This window comes from Carlito syrichta, unplaced genomic scaffold, assembly GCF_000164805.1.
Source record: "Carlito syrichta isolate Samal-C Ts95f unplaced genomic scaffold, Tarsius_syrichta-2.0.1 Scaffold288079, whole genome shotgun sequence".
Taxonomy (NCBI): Eukaryota; Metazoa; Chordata; class Mammalia; order Primates; family Tarsiidae; genus Carlito; species Carlito syrichta.
This window is the reverse complement of record NW_007232175.1, coordinates 65,586-82,175: the sequence shown is the minus strand read 5'-3', so window position 1 is coordinate 82,175 and position 16,590 is coordinate 65,586. Positions and strand designations below refer to the sequence as shown.

General features: G+C 48.2%; 1 protein-coding gene across 1 annotated transcript in view; it reads left to right on the top strand.

Moving 5' to 3' along the window:
• The window catches only part of NEO1 (neogenin 1), a 195,882-nt gene extending 180,302 nt beyond the window's left edge, over positions 1-15,580 (top strand). Inside the window, exons 25-30 of the mRNA XM_021710094.1 lie at positions 1,770-2,008; positions 2,578-2,670; positions 5,975-6,133; positions 10,375-10,638; positions 13,861-13,997; positions 14,796-15,580. Of these exons, the coding sequence (XP_021565769.1) occupies positions 1,770-2,008; positions 2,578-2,670; positions 5,975-6,133; positions 10,375-10,638; positions 13,861-13,997; positions 14,796-14,879 (976 nt within the window). The 3' untranslated portion in view covers positions 14,880-15,580. The remainder of the gene's footprint in view (positions 1-1,769; positions 2,009-2,577; positions 2,671-5,974; positions 6,134-10,374; positions 10,639-13,860; positions 13,998-14,795) is intronic.
• Positions 15,581-16,590: the final 1,010 nt, after the last annotated feature.

Below are 16,590 nucleotides of genomic sequence, written 5' to 3'. Positions count from 1 at the left end.
GGTGGTGCTTTCTTAGACTTGAAGAAGTGTACACTTGTGGCATTGCCCTCAAAGCCCTTGATCTAGTTCCTGACCACATTTCTAGCATCATTGCATCCCATTCTCCACGTGGCTCACTCTGCCCCACCACTCAGGGTTTCTTAAAATCCCTCTAACATACCACAGGCCTCAGCTTCAGGATGTTGCCATATACTAATTTTGCCACCTAGAGTGTATTTTCTGTCTCCGTAGGTCTTACTTAAATGTCACTTCTTGCTCCAGGTTTTTCCTTTCCATCTTAGATCTGACTATTAAGAATTTACCGTAGGGCTGGGTGCGATAGCTCACACCTATAATCCCAGCACTTTGGGAGGTTGAGGCAGGAGGATTGCTTGAGCCCAGGAGTTGAAGACCAGTCTGGGCAACATAGTGAGACCTCGTCTGTACAAAAAATTAAAAAAAAAAAATTAGCCAGGCTTGTTAACAGGAGTCCCAGCTACTCAGGAGTGGGAGGCAGAAGGATTGCCTTTTATTTTTTAAAAGTGTTGTGCCTAGGAAATGGGCCCAGGAGGTTGAGGCTGTGGTGAGCCATGATTATGTCATTGTTCTTCAGCATGGGTAACCGAGTGAGACCCCCGACTCAGAAAAAAGAAGTTACTCTAACACTTAGTGTTTCATTAAGTTCAGAGTTTAGAATAACAGTTCAATATCTGTCTTCTGTACTTGACCAACAGCTCTAAAGTTCCAGGGTCAGGCATACATACCGCAGGGGTGAGTAAGTGAATGAGTGAATAGAAAAGCTGAACCATAGAGAAGCAGACACTGCGGTCCCTGCCCCCCTCCCCCCAACTTTTTTTTTAAGACATGGTGTCTCTGTCACCCAGGCTGGAGTACAGTCACAAGATCATAGCTCACTGCAGCCTTGACCTCCTGGGCTCAGGTAATCCTTCTGCCTCAGCCTCCCGAGTAGCGGTGACTACAGGGGTGAGCTACCATGTCTGACTCATTTTTTGATTTTTATTTTGTAGAGACTTGCTATGGTCTTGCTATGGTCTTGCAAGGTCTTGCTATGTTGTCCTGGCTGGTCTCAAACTCCTGGCCTCAAGTCATCCTCCTGCCTTGACCTCCCATTCTACCCAGTTGTTATCTTTGTTTGGCTGCCTAAAAGCTTTGGTTCACTCCCTCCTTTGTATGCCATAGATTCTCCTGCTACTCTGTTGTTGCATTTCTACTTAATGTTAGTTCTCTACTGATTGGAAAGTTGTGGAAGAACTTGATACTTTCGAGACTGATTTTAAAATGCTACTTTAATCTCCTAACACTCAAAGAAATAGTCACAAGGCAGTATTCAGACACCCTTTGGTGAGTGTCTCTAAATGCATGCAGACACAGTGGAGCTGCAGCAGTTCCCAGGAGTAAGTTTTTACCTCTGTTGTTTCTATGATAAATCACTGAGTATTGTAGTCTCTAATTCCATTCAAGTTGCTGCAAAGTTCATAATTTTTTCTTTATGACTGCATAATATTCCATCTTGTAAATGTACCACATTTTCTTTATCCAGTCCACTTTCGATGGGCAGCACAGTTGATTCCATGTTTTTGCTGTTGTGAATAGTGCTGCAGTAAACACACATGTGCAGATACCTTTTTCATAAAGTGATTTGAGTTCCTCTGGGTATAGTCCCAGAAGGGGGATTGCTGGGTCGTTTGGAAGGTCAATATAACCAAGCCTTTTGACTACTGTGTTCCAAAGAGTTACTTTTAAAAAGCTCCTCTTAACTTTGTGCCTAGGAAACGGGCTGCCTGCAAGTCAGTGAATGGCTCTCACAAATACAAAGGGAATTCCAAAGATGTTAAACCGCCAGACCTCTGGATCCATCATGAGAGACTGGAGCTGAAGCCCATTGACAAGTCTCCAGATCCAAACCCCATCATGACAGACACACCCATCCCACGCAACTCCCAGGATATCACACCGGTTGACAATTCCACGGACAGCAACATCCACCAGAGGCGGAATTCCTATAGAGGTATCACTCTAAATGCAGACTTTTACCCAGATGTCTGGAGACTATTTTCATGTAAATCATTTTTTGCTTTCTGAGGTTGCCTTAATCTAGTGATTCCTGTACAAGATTAGGTTTAAAGAAATGAGTGTCACAGGATTTGGTCTACACTGGTGAAGAGAGAGTCTGAACTACACAAACCAGTCATGATTTTTAGTCTCACCTGGCTTTGGCAGCCTGGCACTCGTGAGTGCCCAAGGCTGGTGAACCTGTGTCTGTGCATCTCACTCTGCCCCTTCCGAAGACTCCAGCTGTCATCGTGGTATTCACAATGTCTTGGCTTGGCTGCTCTTACCACAGACGTCACAGTGATGTGTGGTGGGCACGTGTATTATCCACATTGGCTCTGTGGGACCTCCTGGGATGTTCTCATGGTCATTTTCCTCTGTATTTCACTTCCTGCAAAAATGCTTTGCCCCTGTTATATGCTTATGAATTGTGAATTCCCAAAACACAGGGAGATGTTTTGTTGGGGAGGCTGCTCCTGGGCCTAGGGCATGTGCTGGTCACTAACCTTCTTCTATGGTGTCTAGGACATGAATCAGAGGACAGCATGTCTACACTGGCAGGAAGAAGAGGAATGAGACCAAAAATGATGATGCCCTTTGACTCCCAGCCACCCCAGCGTAAGTTAAAGCCTCTCTTTCCCCCAGTGCTGCCAGTCTGTCCTGTCCTGGAGGGGAACAACTATGTATGATCGCCTTGACTTCCCTTGATCCTAACATGAAAGATCATCTTCCAAAGCTTTGACACCTTGAAGGAAGAATTACTGAACACTTGCCATGCTTGGCAATGCATAATATTCTTCAGGCTAGCATCTTTCAGTTTAGGGTGAATGAGCTAAAAAGCCAATTCCCTTCCCAGGAACAGGGAAGTATCCAGCCTCCCCAAAAGCACATAACACCTCCATGGGGAGATGGAGAAGCACCCCTCGAGGCTGGGGTGAGGACATCCAGGCGTTCCAAGTCTCCTGAGGCTTCCTGACTCGCTGTTGATGGGCATCTGTGAAATTTTTTTTAATTAGTAGACTTTCTGTTTTAGAGTCACTTTGGGTTTACATTACTGCATTTTTAAAGCAGCATTTTCCAACATTCTTTGCTCTGTGCCCCGCTTTGATAAGCATGAAAGTTGCTGAGCCTCCTTTAATAATAGTTGAAATTCCAAATAAGTTAAATATGATTAAAAACCAAAAAGCAGTGGGACAGACCATTTCTTTTTTTTTTTCAAACTACTGTCTCCTCTCCCTTGTCACTATTTTCAAGGCCTTTCAGACTAACCTTCCAGTTGGGAGTTGTCATCCTTCCCTCTGTGAACAGGGACAAGGTCGGTAGCCGTGGAGGTCCTTCCACAGTGGGGGTGCCATGCATCCTGCACCGGGAAGGGTCCCGCACATCTCCAACCTTCTGGTGGGACCTCCGAGCATGTGGAGGGCTACATGTCCTCTCCTCTATTTCCCTCACCCACAGACTGTACAAAATGTAAGACACTAGATGATAAATGTCTACTTTGCAAGAGTAACGCCCTGTGCACTCCTAGGTAGTTTCTGCTCAAAGTAGCTTAGGGCCCACGGGGTCAAGAAAGTCCCGGACTTGGGAGTGTGCTGGGAAAGACCATGCTTTCCGCCTTGTAGGAGGCACCCTTGATGGGATTCCCAGCTTTAAAGACATAGATGCCCAAAAAGAGTCAATTAGACCATTCCAGTTGCTTTTAATTTATAGGAAGATGGTAGCATGACTGCTTATTTGTTTTGTGAAAGACTTCGGTTTCTACCTAAAGTTGTAAAATTTGACTATTTCTAGATTTATTATTTTTAAATATATTAAGGAAGAAAGATATGTTGTACCAGGTGATACCTTTTTTTTCTGTTTTTGATGGTGCGGAAGGAATTTGCATAAATATACAATATTATTTAACTTGAGCCTCAACAGCTGGGTGGGTGAGTGGAATCTTTTTCACGAATCTGAACCAAATGCACTTATGGTCTTTAGGTTTTGAGATATCATTTTAAAAACCCATATGAAGCTGGGCATGGTGGCTCACACCTGTAATCCCAGCACTTTGGGGGGCCAAGGTGGGAGGATCTCTTGAGGCTAGGAGTTCAAGACCAGCCTGGGCAGCATAACGAGATCTCATCTCTAAAAAATAAGTGAATATGGTTATAGTCCTGTTTCACAAACTAGGAGTCCCTGAGCTCTGGGTCCTAGAGTGAGGCAGGAGCCATGCACCCACCATCCATCCACCCTGGTCTTAAATGACCGAGCAGTGCTAAGAAGAGCTTGTGATATCAGGACTAGGCATCAAATTCTGCTGTGAGCTCCTGGTTGCCTGTGATATTCTAGGCAGGCACATTTTATTTTGCATTTACTTATCTGAAATGACTGAAAATGCTTTATATAAAAAAGAAAATGTGCATTCACTTTTGTTGTACTTTTGTAGGATTCTCTATGCCTAGAATGTTTTCCCACTGAACTTTTCTAGGCAGAATCAGGAGGCTTATTCCCCCCGCCCCAGCCTGAGTTCTGGAAAACAGTGATTTGGAAGCACCCACTTCTGAAAGGTCCTATCCTCCCAAGTGGAGATCTGGACTCCCACGCTGCCCTGAGCAGCCCCCAAACAGCTTTCCCACACTGGGCCTGAGAGCATCGCCAGGGAGAGCCCCTGCCTTGTTCCTCAGGCCACAGGAGAGGCAGCCAGAGACTCAGCGAGGCTGTGGGGCCCCAGGGCTACAGGGCCTCAGGGCGTGCCGCCTGCATGCCTATGGCTGGTACAGGAGATGGCTGGGAGTTCTCCTTGCGAAAGGCATGTGAATGGCCCCACAAAGAGCTTTGGAGAGCCTGGGGACAGGAGACATTTTAATCGGCCCCAAAGGGCTAATGAAGTTGCATTATGAAGTTCACAAACCCTTGCTTAGAGAAAAAAGATTCCGGATTCCTAGATAGCCTTGACTCTAAGCCTGTTTGGAAAGTTTGGCACAGGTTACCTTGACCTTGACCCTCTGTGTCTACAGCTGCTCTGAGGGAGTCCTAAGGAGCATTTACTCCAAACTCTGGGCTTCTGATTTTGTCTCCATCTCTGGATTCGCTAATGAAACCTCATAGAAAGTTGGAGATGGAACCTCCAAAGTAGTGCATGAAATCTGTGGGTGGAAATTTTGGATTCTTTAGCTTATGAAGTGAATCGAATCATGCTTTCAGTATTAGATTGGGCTGTCAGCATTAAGTTTCATTTGCATTGTATTTTGTGACATATTCAAATAGGCATTTGTAATAACTCATGCGATTCATGTTTATTATAGAAGAATTGGAAAATACAGATAAGCCAAAAGAAAGGCATTCTGTTAATCCTGACCACTCTTCCCTGTGAGATAATCACCATTAACATTTGGCCTGAACGCCCATTAAGTGCCTCATTTAGCAACTTTAAAAAAGGCACAATGAGTTAGGAATCTACTTGAAGGAGAAGTGACTTCTTTCCGTTCTTTTAGCAGGATGAAAAATAATAGAGACCTAAGTTATTGTTTGTTGGCTTATGGATTTATATTTTTGTGGCATATTCAAATAGATATTTTTAATAGCGAATGTAATCCGTGTTTATTGTAGAATTGGACAACACAGATAAGCCAAAGAAAAATATTCTTTTAATCCTGACCACTCTTGCCTGCGAGATAATCACTGTTGACACTTTGGTATAGGTTCCTCAGACTAATTTTTTCTGCACCTGTGTAGACATGCACATAGAATTGTTTACATTTTTTAAAAAGAGAAGTGTAAAATCAGTGGCTGACTGTCCAAAAGCAGCCAGCTGCCACCTAAAAGCCAAGGGTGTGGTCGGGCCAGAGGGGCGGCGGGAGGGGGACATTGCTCTTGAACTGCGTTTGTGTGTGTCTGTGCAAGCTCGTTAAGCGTTTCTTTGTCTTGTGTTCATCCACAGCTGTGATTAGTGCCCATCCCATCCATTCCCTCGATAACCCTCACCATCATTTCCACTCCAGCAGCCTCGCTTCTCCAGCGCGCAGCCATCTCTACCACCCAGGCAGTCCATGGCCCATGGGCACATCCATGTCCCTTTCAGACAGGGCCAATTCCACAGGTGAGAGCTCAGGACCGAGCCAGATGGGAAGATTCCAAAGGGCTGGCCCGCGCGTGGGGAGGACGCGCCCTCCTAGGAGAGGGATCTGGAATCTTCTCAGTATGGTTTACTTAGTGTGACATTTCTGTGACTGACTCCAATGTGCTTCTGCAACATTCGCCCCACTGTTCTTCCTGAGTTTTGAGTGCTCACTGCAAGTTGTCATTTCAGTAAAAACTGCGGTACCTCGAGTCACGGAAGCATCCCTTGTTCCATAAGTTTATGCATCGTAATTCAGTCTTTTATTTTTTTCCAATTTGTTTATTTTATTAAATCCTCTCATTTGAAAGAAAACTCATCCTGGGTGATTTTCAGACACCCTAATGTCAGGAAGGTTCATGGGTTGGCCATTGGGTACAGGTCACTTCTGCCGTGGACCAAAGTGAGGACAACATCCTGGGCAGTGGGGCCACCAGACACATGGAGTTGTGCATCCTGTAGCCTTGAGCTGCCTAATGTAAACCTCAGGATTATTCAGGAAATATGATCTTTTCTAAAAACAAAACAGAACAGGAAATCAGCATAACAATCTAAAGTGTATATAAAGAAATACATTGCCAAATATGTCCCCGTTTGGAAATTTTAAAAAACAGCATTACCTGATAGTTTTAAGGAAGAAGTAGTGAAGGTAAGAGGCAGCAGATGGAATACATAGAATTGTTCCTTATTAATTGGAAATTAATTTCTGCCCTTTCAGTTTCTACCTGCAAATATCGTCCCTTCCCATATATACAATATACTATTTTTCTACTATTTGAAACTTACCTGTTATATACTACTGGAAGGACTAAGTTTTGATGGTTCTAGGGAATAAGGGAATTCCAAGTGAGTCTCATTCTAAAAGAACCTGAACACTCCCACAATGCCAGGTGAAGGTCAGGCTTTACTGAGGGAGGCTGTCACTCCCGCGTTGTCTCCCCCAGCACTACCACCTGACTTGGAGATGCTGCTTGGACTCATGTCTACATTCGGCCTCCTGCTGTCTGCCTTCAAATCCAGGATAGAGGTCCTGCCTTGAGGGAGAGAGAGTCTCCAGGACAGTTATTCCAGCCAGCTGCATGGGCAGAGTCTGCCTCCTAGATGTAGGCTCCAATGGAACAGAGGACCGGCAGGCAGCCTCCACACCTGCTCTTAGTGGGGAGGTTTTCTGCCCAAATGGTTTTTTCTCATTTTTTTGTTTTTGTTTTTTGTTTTTGAGTTAGAGTTTCACTCTTGTCGCCCAGGCTGGAAGGCAGTGACATACCGCAGCCTCAACCTGCTGGACTCAGGTGATTCTTCAAAGTGGCTGGAACCACAGGTGTGCACCATCACACCTGGCTAATTTTTCTTGATTTATTAAAAGAAATCAAGGCTGAGGTCTCCGCCAAGTTGTCCAGGCTGGTCTTGAACCCATAGGCTCAGGCAGTCTTCTCACCTCAGCCTCTCAAAAGTGCTGGGATTATAGGCATGAGCCACTGTGTCCAGCCAGATTTCTCCATTTTTAAGGCCAGGGAGTCCCACAGGCAGGATGCGGGCCTGCCAGAGCAGATGGTAGGCTTTTCCCAATTAAATCAGCCCCTCATCCTTCCTCTGGGCATAGGAGGGACTTGGGGGCTAGAGAAAAGAATGGCTGCTCCCCCCCAGCCCTCATCCAGGTGACCACTGTTGGAAAGAGGACCTTTCTGCATAGACCCAGGCAGAAAGAGAAGAAAGGAAAAGTAGAGACTGGCATTACCAAAGGATTCCTTGCTGTGATGGCCAGAAGGGATGAGAGGTGAAACTGAAGGTCACTGAAGAGCACTCTGAGATGCAGAGCGAGTATCAGGAGTGATCAGAGTGCTTTTGAGCTGTGTCTAGAGCTCAGCACGGTGCCCAGCTCAGCACATGTGGGCAAGCAGGACCCAAACCCAGCTGGGCTCCAGGGAGCGCCTGTGCTGTCCCCCTGCTGGCCACTGGAGGAACACATTCCTCTTGCCCAGGCACACGGCCAGTATGAGCAGCTCTGAGGCATGGCAGTCAGGAAGCAGGCCCTCACCCCACGGGAGGTTAAGTTCCAGGAAAGTTCCGAGTGGGCAGTGGGACTGTGTAATGTCGCAAGGCCCCTTTACTGAGGGTACAGTTTGTCTGGTGCCCCCACAGCAGGCTGGGGTCTGCTCATATAGACATCCCATTTCCTTTCTCACCATTTCCTTGGTCTTAGAAGCTCATATATCTAGTCACAGGTGGGTGAGTCAAGGTAGGCCTGTGTGCCCAGATCTGACCTGATGTATCTGCCACACAGGCTGACTCAGTCAGGACCTGAGCCCCCTTCTCTGTTTTCTTCTCCCTGTTATCCTTCCTAAGCAGCTTCTACGCAACCCAAGGTCATAGAGGGGGACCAGGCTCCCCAGCCATGTTGATAGCTGGCTTGGCTAGCCTGAGAAGAGAACTCCTCAGCACTTCCCATTAAGGGGCAAGAAGGGGCCTAGGCCTGGGAAGGCTACTTGGGAGGGTGTGTGAGTCCCCAATCCCTGGGACCCAAGACCTCTAAGCCAAGGAGGTGGTAGCCATGACTGGCAGGGCCTGTTCTAGCACCCAGGAACCAGGTCCCTTGCGGCTCAACAGCAAAGACAGGGGAGCAGGTTGGAGTTCTGCAGTTCACTTATGCATTGCATGGTCCCCATCTGCAGGGGAAGCTTCTCAAGACCCCGGGAAGAGGCCTGAAACCACATGTAGTACAGACCCCTTTAGACACTATGTTCAGCCTTATCACTGAGACAGCCACTAAGTGACTAAGGGCAGGTCGCATATGCTGTGTGGAATACCTGGACTGAGGGATACATCTCATCCCACGAGGGATGGTGCAAGATTTCCTCACACTGCCCAGAACAGGGCTCCATTTAATATTTTTGGATATTGGTTGACCAGTATAACTGAAATTGTGGAAGTGAAACCATGAATCAGGGCTTTGCTTTTAAGACTGAGGACTCAGGAGTCAGAAGAGGCCTCAGGCTGCCTGGTGTGGCCTGTATCCCTGAGCTGTATCCTCGGTGCCCCTCCTTGGGTGGGCGTGGTGGTCTGTACCAGCACACACTGTTAGGAAAGTCTGCCTTGGGTGGTCTCCTGGCCCCTGGTGCTGCTCCTGCCCATAGGGTGAGGTAAGCGGTACTGGGAGTGGAAAGGCGTGTATGGTCAAGGCCCAGCCTTGGGAGTAAAGAGCCTGCCCTGCCAGTTCTGTCTATGGGCCCAGGGTCTCCGGAATTCTGTGAGGGTGGAAGGAGCTAACAAGTGTCAGGCACTAGTGCCATGCCCTGTGTAGAGTAAGCACTCGGGAGTTTGCAAGGAAAACCACAGCAAGCAGCTAGGCCCTGTGTTCCCACACCTCATTGAATCCTCAATGGATTGTGTTGTTCCTCCTGTTGTGTAGATGAGACTGAGACTCAGAGGCATTCGGTGACTTTGCCAGATTCACCCAGATAGTATGCCAAGATGAGAGTCCATGTCTGTCTGACTCCAAAGTCAGAGCCTCCTCTCCACCCCCTGCTGCCTCCCGGAACACCTCTGCCCTTCTCATATTCTTTTAGATGGCCATCCTGTTCTTCCCAAGCCTCGTCTTCCCCAGGCTCATCTACCCTGTTTCCTTCTCTGGACCCAGCACCCTCCATGATCTCAAAGCTGTGTGTTGACCTCTGGACGTTGTGGTTGTCCACTTCCCTTGAGCTGGGGGCTTTTGTTTGAGGAGACTGTGCACAGTCCCCGGCAGGCAGGCAGACCTGTGGTGTTGGCCTCTCCTGCAGTGACCCTCAGTCAGTGCCAACACAGCTGGCCCTTGTCAGGGACCCAGCCAGTCTTGGTGACTGGGCATGGTTGTCCGTGAAAGGCACACGAGTCTGTAAGACTTACCAATCAATGAGTGAAAATTTTAATTTTCTTTTATACTTATATCTTACTAGACAGTAGACTTGGGGAAGCTTTATATGTGTTCTGTAACAAGCACTGGTCCTGATAACTTTAAATCTATAAAATTGTGACCACTTAGCTGTGTGGGTGAAAAAATGGGCACAGCTGGCTAAGTATAGAATTGTTTGTGCCTCTTAGATGAGGCCATGAGTGCTGCTGACTCATGTTCCCTGGACCAGTACTGACCTCAGGTGCTTAGGGGACCCCATAAGTAGCCAAAACTCTGGGATTTACAAATGTTTAACGGCAAAAGAAATGCTAACATTTAGGCTTTCCTGCTGTAGAGTCCGTCCGAAATACCCCCAGCACCGACACCATGCCAGCCTCCTCTTCTCAGACATGCTGCACTGACCACCAGGACCCCGAAGGTGCTACCAGCTCCTCTTACTTGGCCAGCTCCCAGGAGGAAGACTCGGGCCCGAGCCTGCCCACGGCCCACGTGCGCCCTTCGCATCCACTGAAGAGCTTCGCTGTGCCAGCTATCCCACCGCCAGGGCCGCCCACCTATGACCCTGCGCTGCCAAGCACACCGCTACTATCCCAGCAAGGTAGGTAAGGGTGGCAGCACCACCAGGGGAACCCTCTGACTCAGGCTGACGATCAAAAGTAAGCCCTTTGAAGAATGACAAAGCAAATATCCCAGCACCTAGCTAGAGTGGCAGGATATCATTGCCCCAGCCATAAGTATGCAGCTCCCCTCCCCTGGGAGTGCATACAGTCCAGAGAGTGATTGCTGGGGGACAAGAGAAGCACACAACATCATAGATACTAATGTGGAGTAATGGGAAAAGCATGCCTTGGAGGCCAGGGAACTGTCACTGGGCTGTGTGAACTTGAGCAATCTTGGGAACTGCGTGTCACGTGCAGAGCCTTGGGGTGAAACCCATTGGTGTTGGAGTAGGTGGCAGATCCGGGTCTGCGCAGCGTCCTGGAGTCACCTCACTCTGTAAGATCCCTGAGGGATCACGAGGTCAAGACCAGAAAGAACCTCAGGACAGGGACATGAACCCTGAGAAGGGAAGGCGTTTGCTCAAGTTCACACAGCCCAGTGACAGTTCCCTGACCTCCAAGGCATGCTTTTCCCATTACTCCACATTAGTATCTATGATGTTGTTTGTTTCACAGTAAGCCCATGGTTTCCAAAATTTCTGGCCTCAAGACCCTTATCTTAAAAGTTTTTGAGAAAAGAGCCTTTTTCCACATGGCTTATATCTATCCGTATTAACCATATTAAAATGAGAAATGTGTAAAATAGTTTATTAATTCATTTAAAAATAGCAATTAGGGCAGGTGCAGTGGCTCACGCCTATAATCCCATCACTTTGGGAGGCAGAGGCGAGAGGATTGCCTGAGTCCAAGAGTTTGAGACCAGCCTGGGCAACATGGTGAGACCTCGCCTCTACAATAAATCAAGAGAAATTAGCCGGGCGTGGTGGCGCATGCCTATAATTCCAGGTACTTGGAAGGCTGAAGTGGAAGGATCGCCTGAGCCCAGCAGGTTGTGAGCATGCCACTGCCCTTCAGCCTGGGTGATAGAGTGAGACTCCAACTCAAAAAAAAAATAAAAATGAAAGTAGTTAATCTATAATGACAAGATAAATGGCATATTTTATGAAAAGTGATTTTTTTCAAAACAATTGCCAGGGATGCTTTAAAAAATGTACACGTTTTAAGAGATGTCAACTATGTATTACTTTTGGAAGTTTAATTGAATGATGGTAGCAATTTGTAATATGGCATTTGCTCAACTGTGCTTCCACTGTTTTTGCTGTCCTGCCTGTAACATGGTGACACTAGCATTCATTTGATTAATGATGTCTTTTGAGCAAACATCGTACCTAAAATGTATGTACATTTTTGGCACCCCTGTATAGTGAGAAGAGTATCATTGTCTTAATTTTTGCAAATCTCTTTACTGTCTGTATTAATAGAAGACAGCTGGGGCTGAGTGCAGTGGCTCACACCTGTAATTCCAGCACTTGGAGAGGCCAAGGCTGGAGGATTGTTTGAGCCCAGGAATTTGAGACCAGCCTGAGCAACATAGTGAAACCTCGTCACTACAAAAAAAAAAGAAAAGTTACCCAGGCATGGTGATACACACCTGTAGTTTCAACTACTCGGGAGACTGAGGCAGAAGGATCACCTGAGCCCAGGAGGTTGAGGCTGCAGTGAGCCATGAGTGTGCCACTCCACTCCAGCATGGGTGACAGAGTGAGACTCCAACTCAAAAAAAAAGAAAAGGAAAAGACAGCTGGATTCTTGTGTCTGCTTCTGCATTCAATCTGTTGCAATATGTTGTTTTGGTTGAGATATAAGAAAATCTGGCCTCACAGGCATGTAATTGGAAAAGGGAAGAGTATTTTCATAACCTTTTCAGATAATTGTGGATATTCCTTTTTGATACTACAGCAAAACTCAACAAGTTGTAGTCTTTTAAAGGTTTGTTTATAATGTGAAATCTGAAGCCATATCCATGAACTATTCATATTTATTCCACTAAAATTCATTGGTCTATCTTGTATTTTGTATGTATGATACTGAAACTTGACACATTGGTCACTTAGAAAATATTGGCTTATTGAGTTATGCAAATTCTCCAAATATTGATACATTTTATTATTTAGTATTTTTTAAAATATTCATTAATATCACGAGGTGTATAAGTGTTAAGTAGCTCTCAAGCTCATGGGGGCAGATACACATTTTTCAGAATTCTAATTTTCATTTGAAACTTACATTTTGTCATTGGCAATGAACACTGTCCATTGTTTTCCTTTAACTGACAGGCTCACTTCATTCATTTTCTAGAAAATGCCTGAATAACCGCTTTGTCAATTTGTCTTTGAACTAATAGTGATATTCCGTGATAACATCAGTTCTACTCAGAACTCAGATAACCACCAGTGCCTTTGTTTTAGACAGTCATCATGTACTGTCCACAGCTGAAGCATGCCATGCTTGCTTTCCATTTTGTCACAATAGGGTCAAGATTTAATAAGATTAAATAATGTAGCCAGGCATGGTGGCTCATGCCTGTTATCCCAGCACTTTGGGAGGCCGAGGTGAGAGGATTGCCTGAGCTCCTGAGTTCAAGACCAGCCTGAGCAGCATGGCGAGACCTCATCTCTACAACAAAACAAAAAAGTAGCTGGGTATGGTGGCTTGAACCTGTGGTTCCAGCTACTTGGAAGGCTGAGGTGGAAGTATCGTCTCAGCCCAGCAGGTTGAGGCTGCAGTAGCCATGGGCACGTCACTGCACTCCAGCAAGGGCAACAGAGGGAGTCTCCAACTCAAAAAAAAAAAAAGTGCCCTTCCCCATTAAGGGTGGCTTAAGTGAAACTGACTTTTAACTACACATACCTGTCATTGGAAGCAACTATGGTCTAGGTCCTTGCCTTAATTGTGCTGCGGTTCCAGCAGTTTCGCCCACTGCTGCTTTTGTACCTTCAGTGCAAAGGCCAACACAGTGAAAAGGCAAATCATATCTTGTTATGAAGAGATCCTTGCCCTCCCAGGTGTCCTGCATGGGGTTGGAGGACCCCACACTTGAAGAACCATTATACTCTGAAATGGCTTTCTAGATCCAGTGAAATATCCTCTGTAATGCTCTTGAATGCTCTGCTTTCTCCCTCATTCCTCATGTTCCAGTAACTTCCAAGCAGGGTCTGTGTCCTTCTCCCCCCCACTCCCCAAGCAGCATTTGGACCTCAGAGTCTCCATGAGGTCCAGGTCAGGCTTGGCCACACCCCTGATGGTGTCTTTCCCCCCAGCTCTGAACCATCACCTCCACTCAGTGAAGACAGCCTCCATTGGGACTCTAGGAAGGAGCCGGCCTCCTATGCCAGTGGTGGTTCCCAGCGCCCCTGAAGTGCAGGAGACCACGAGGATGCTGGAAGACTCCGAGAGTGTGAGTTCACGGGGCCCTCGGTCCAGCCAGGATGTCTGGGAGCGTGTCCCAGGGCCTGAGGGGGCGCTGGTTAGGTCGATGTCCTGCACACCCCAGCCTCACTGTCCCAGGGTGGAGGCAGATACACTCACTTATTCAACAGGAGCGTTCTGCGCATGGCCTTGAGCTGGGAGCTATGCTGAGGACTTGGTCTGCTTTCTCCCTCATACCCACTCAGGCATGTCTTAATAACTGTCACACCAGCTCAGCTAGTGACCCTACCCCCGCCTTCTTTTCGGCTCTGTGCCATTGTCTGGCCCTCTCTCCTTGGTTTGCGCCACCTGGGTTCTCCACCACTCAGTTCCACCTCATGAGCAAGTGGGGAGGGGAAGGCGCCTGAGTGGCTGCTAACAAAACAGAAATCATCAGGGTCTCACCTTGACCTTTCCAAGAACACCCATTCTGCCTCTGAATTCCCGGGGTCCTCTAAGAGGAAACCTTGGGACTGGGAGATCCAGGGACAGGCCAGCTGTGCTGGCTGTGGCAGAGACCTAGAAGGGACGAGCAAGGGCCTCTGGTGTGTGAGGGCACCGTGACCCTAGGGCTTGTGTGTTGGGAGAAGGGCAGTGTCAGGAAGTAGGAACCCAGTGGCCTCGGAGACATCCCTGCCTCTGCCTCCTCTCAGCCAGCCTGGGTCCTGGGAGACCCATCTTCCTGGGCATTGTGGCCACTGAGCACCTGACACCTTGGCCTCTCCCTGGCTCTCCTTCCAGACGGCTCCTCGGAGCACACCCAGTAACTGTGACCCCTCTTCCACAGAGCTATGAACCAGATGAGCTGACCAAAGAGATGGCCCACCTGGAAGGACTCATGAAGGACTTAAATGCCATCACAACGGCGTGATGCCCTTCACAGGATGTGACTTCACACCTGAGTCTGGAAGTCTCGGGACTTAGCCTTGAAAACAAGGAATTGTACAGAGTATGGGAGGACAGCACTTGAGGACACGCGAGCGGTGGAGCGGCGGTGCCCGTGGCTCCAGGCATGGCCACCTGCCTTCTCCTGGCCAGCCTGGAGGAAGCCCGTCGGGCAGCTTCCCTTCGCCTGCCAATACCCTGCAGGACTGGGCACCATGGGCCAAGATCCCTGTCCGGGGAAGGGGCGGGCAGTGCAGCCTACGTCTCGCTTGGTGGTCAGATCGCGTGTGTGTGCCTCCTGCATCCCCTGACGGAGTGGAGACGTCAGGCATGGACGGACGGTTTTATTTGTGCCCTGTCTTATTTCACCTTCAGAAAGAAGACACTGTCAAGAACCGAGGAGGTCGTGGTGTCTCCACAAGTGCTCGTTCCGGTCACGTATGGAAAGTCATTGACAGTGTGGGTTGTTCCAGAGGTTGGCTTGTTTTTTGGTTTTGTTTTTGTTTGTTAATTGAGTCATTGCATCCTCTGCCAGCTGTTAACCCATCACTCTGAGGGGGGAGGAAACATCGCATTGCTGTTTGCAAGCTTTTTTGTTGTTTTTTTATTGTAATTATTAAAGGCCTGACTTTCTCCTCTCATCACTGTGAGATTACAGATCTGTTTGAATTGAATGAAACGTAACATGGGAAAGACTTGTCTGTTGCTTTCTGTGCAGTTTCAGTATTGGGGTGGGTCTGGGGGTTGGGATGGGAAATGGAGGGGCTGCTGGGGTCCTGTGAACGTCTTCCAGAAGCTGCAGAGATGGAAGCGTCGTCTTCGCTGTCCTTTCCCAGCATGTCCGTCTTTATTGTCACTGCATTGCAACTGGACTTTCATTTGGATCTGGTTAAAAAGTTCTGTGCAATAAGCGGGTTCGAGGATTTAGCTGCCCTGAGGCTGCGGTCACAGCCCGGCAGGGCTGTCCCTGCTGAGGACCCAGGAGTGACCAGAATAGGGCAGGAGCTGGCCCTGCTTCTGGGGATCGGAAAACAGAGGATGGAGACCCCTCCTGCTGCACCCTCCGGTCCCCTTGGGGCGGCGGGAGGCCGAGGAGGGACCCTGTTGCCACACGGGCCTCCTGCCCCTTTCTGCCCCTCCTTTCGGCCAGGCACGCTCTCACTCCGCCCTTCAGGGCCCTTCCCGAGAAGCATTAGCTAGAATGAGATGAGGCAGAGGCTGCGGGGCCCGTGACACTCATGCACGTTTTTCTGAACGTTATTTTTCAAGTAGCAAGGCACAGGGACTACAGGGGGACAGAGGAGGCAGCTGCCACCTCCCCAATCTCAGCAGCTCAGCGCAGCCCTGGTAGAAGGAAGCAGCTGTGGGAGGTGGCTGAGGTGCCCTGAGCGGCTTGGCCGCACAGAGAAGCCTTTGCCCTCCCAAATCATTCTTGGGTTCTTTTTCCTGAATGGGCAGGAGCCCAGGAGTGTGTTTTTCTGATTTAAGACTGTTATGGAAGATACAGGATTGGCCCTAAGGCATCTTCCCTACCCCCAGCAGATCCCGAGAAGACAGTGTGGAGGGCAGAGCAGAAGCTAACTGGACTTTGGCTCTATAGCCAAGAAGAGGCCAGATGCCAAGACCCCCAGGGGCACCCCAGCTAGCCTGCTGCAGAGCCCCAAGGAAGGCCTGGTCAGCAGGAGCCCTGCAGGCCT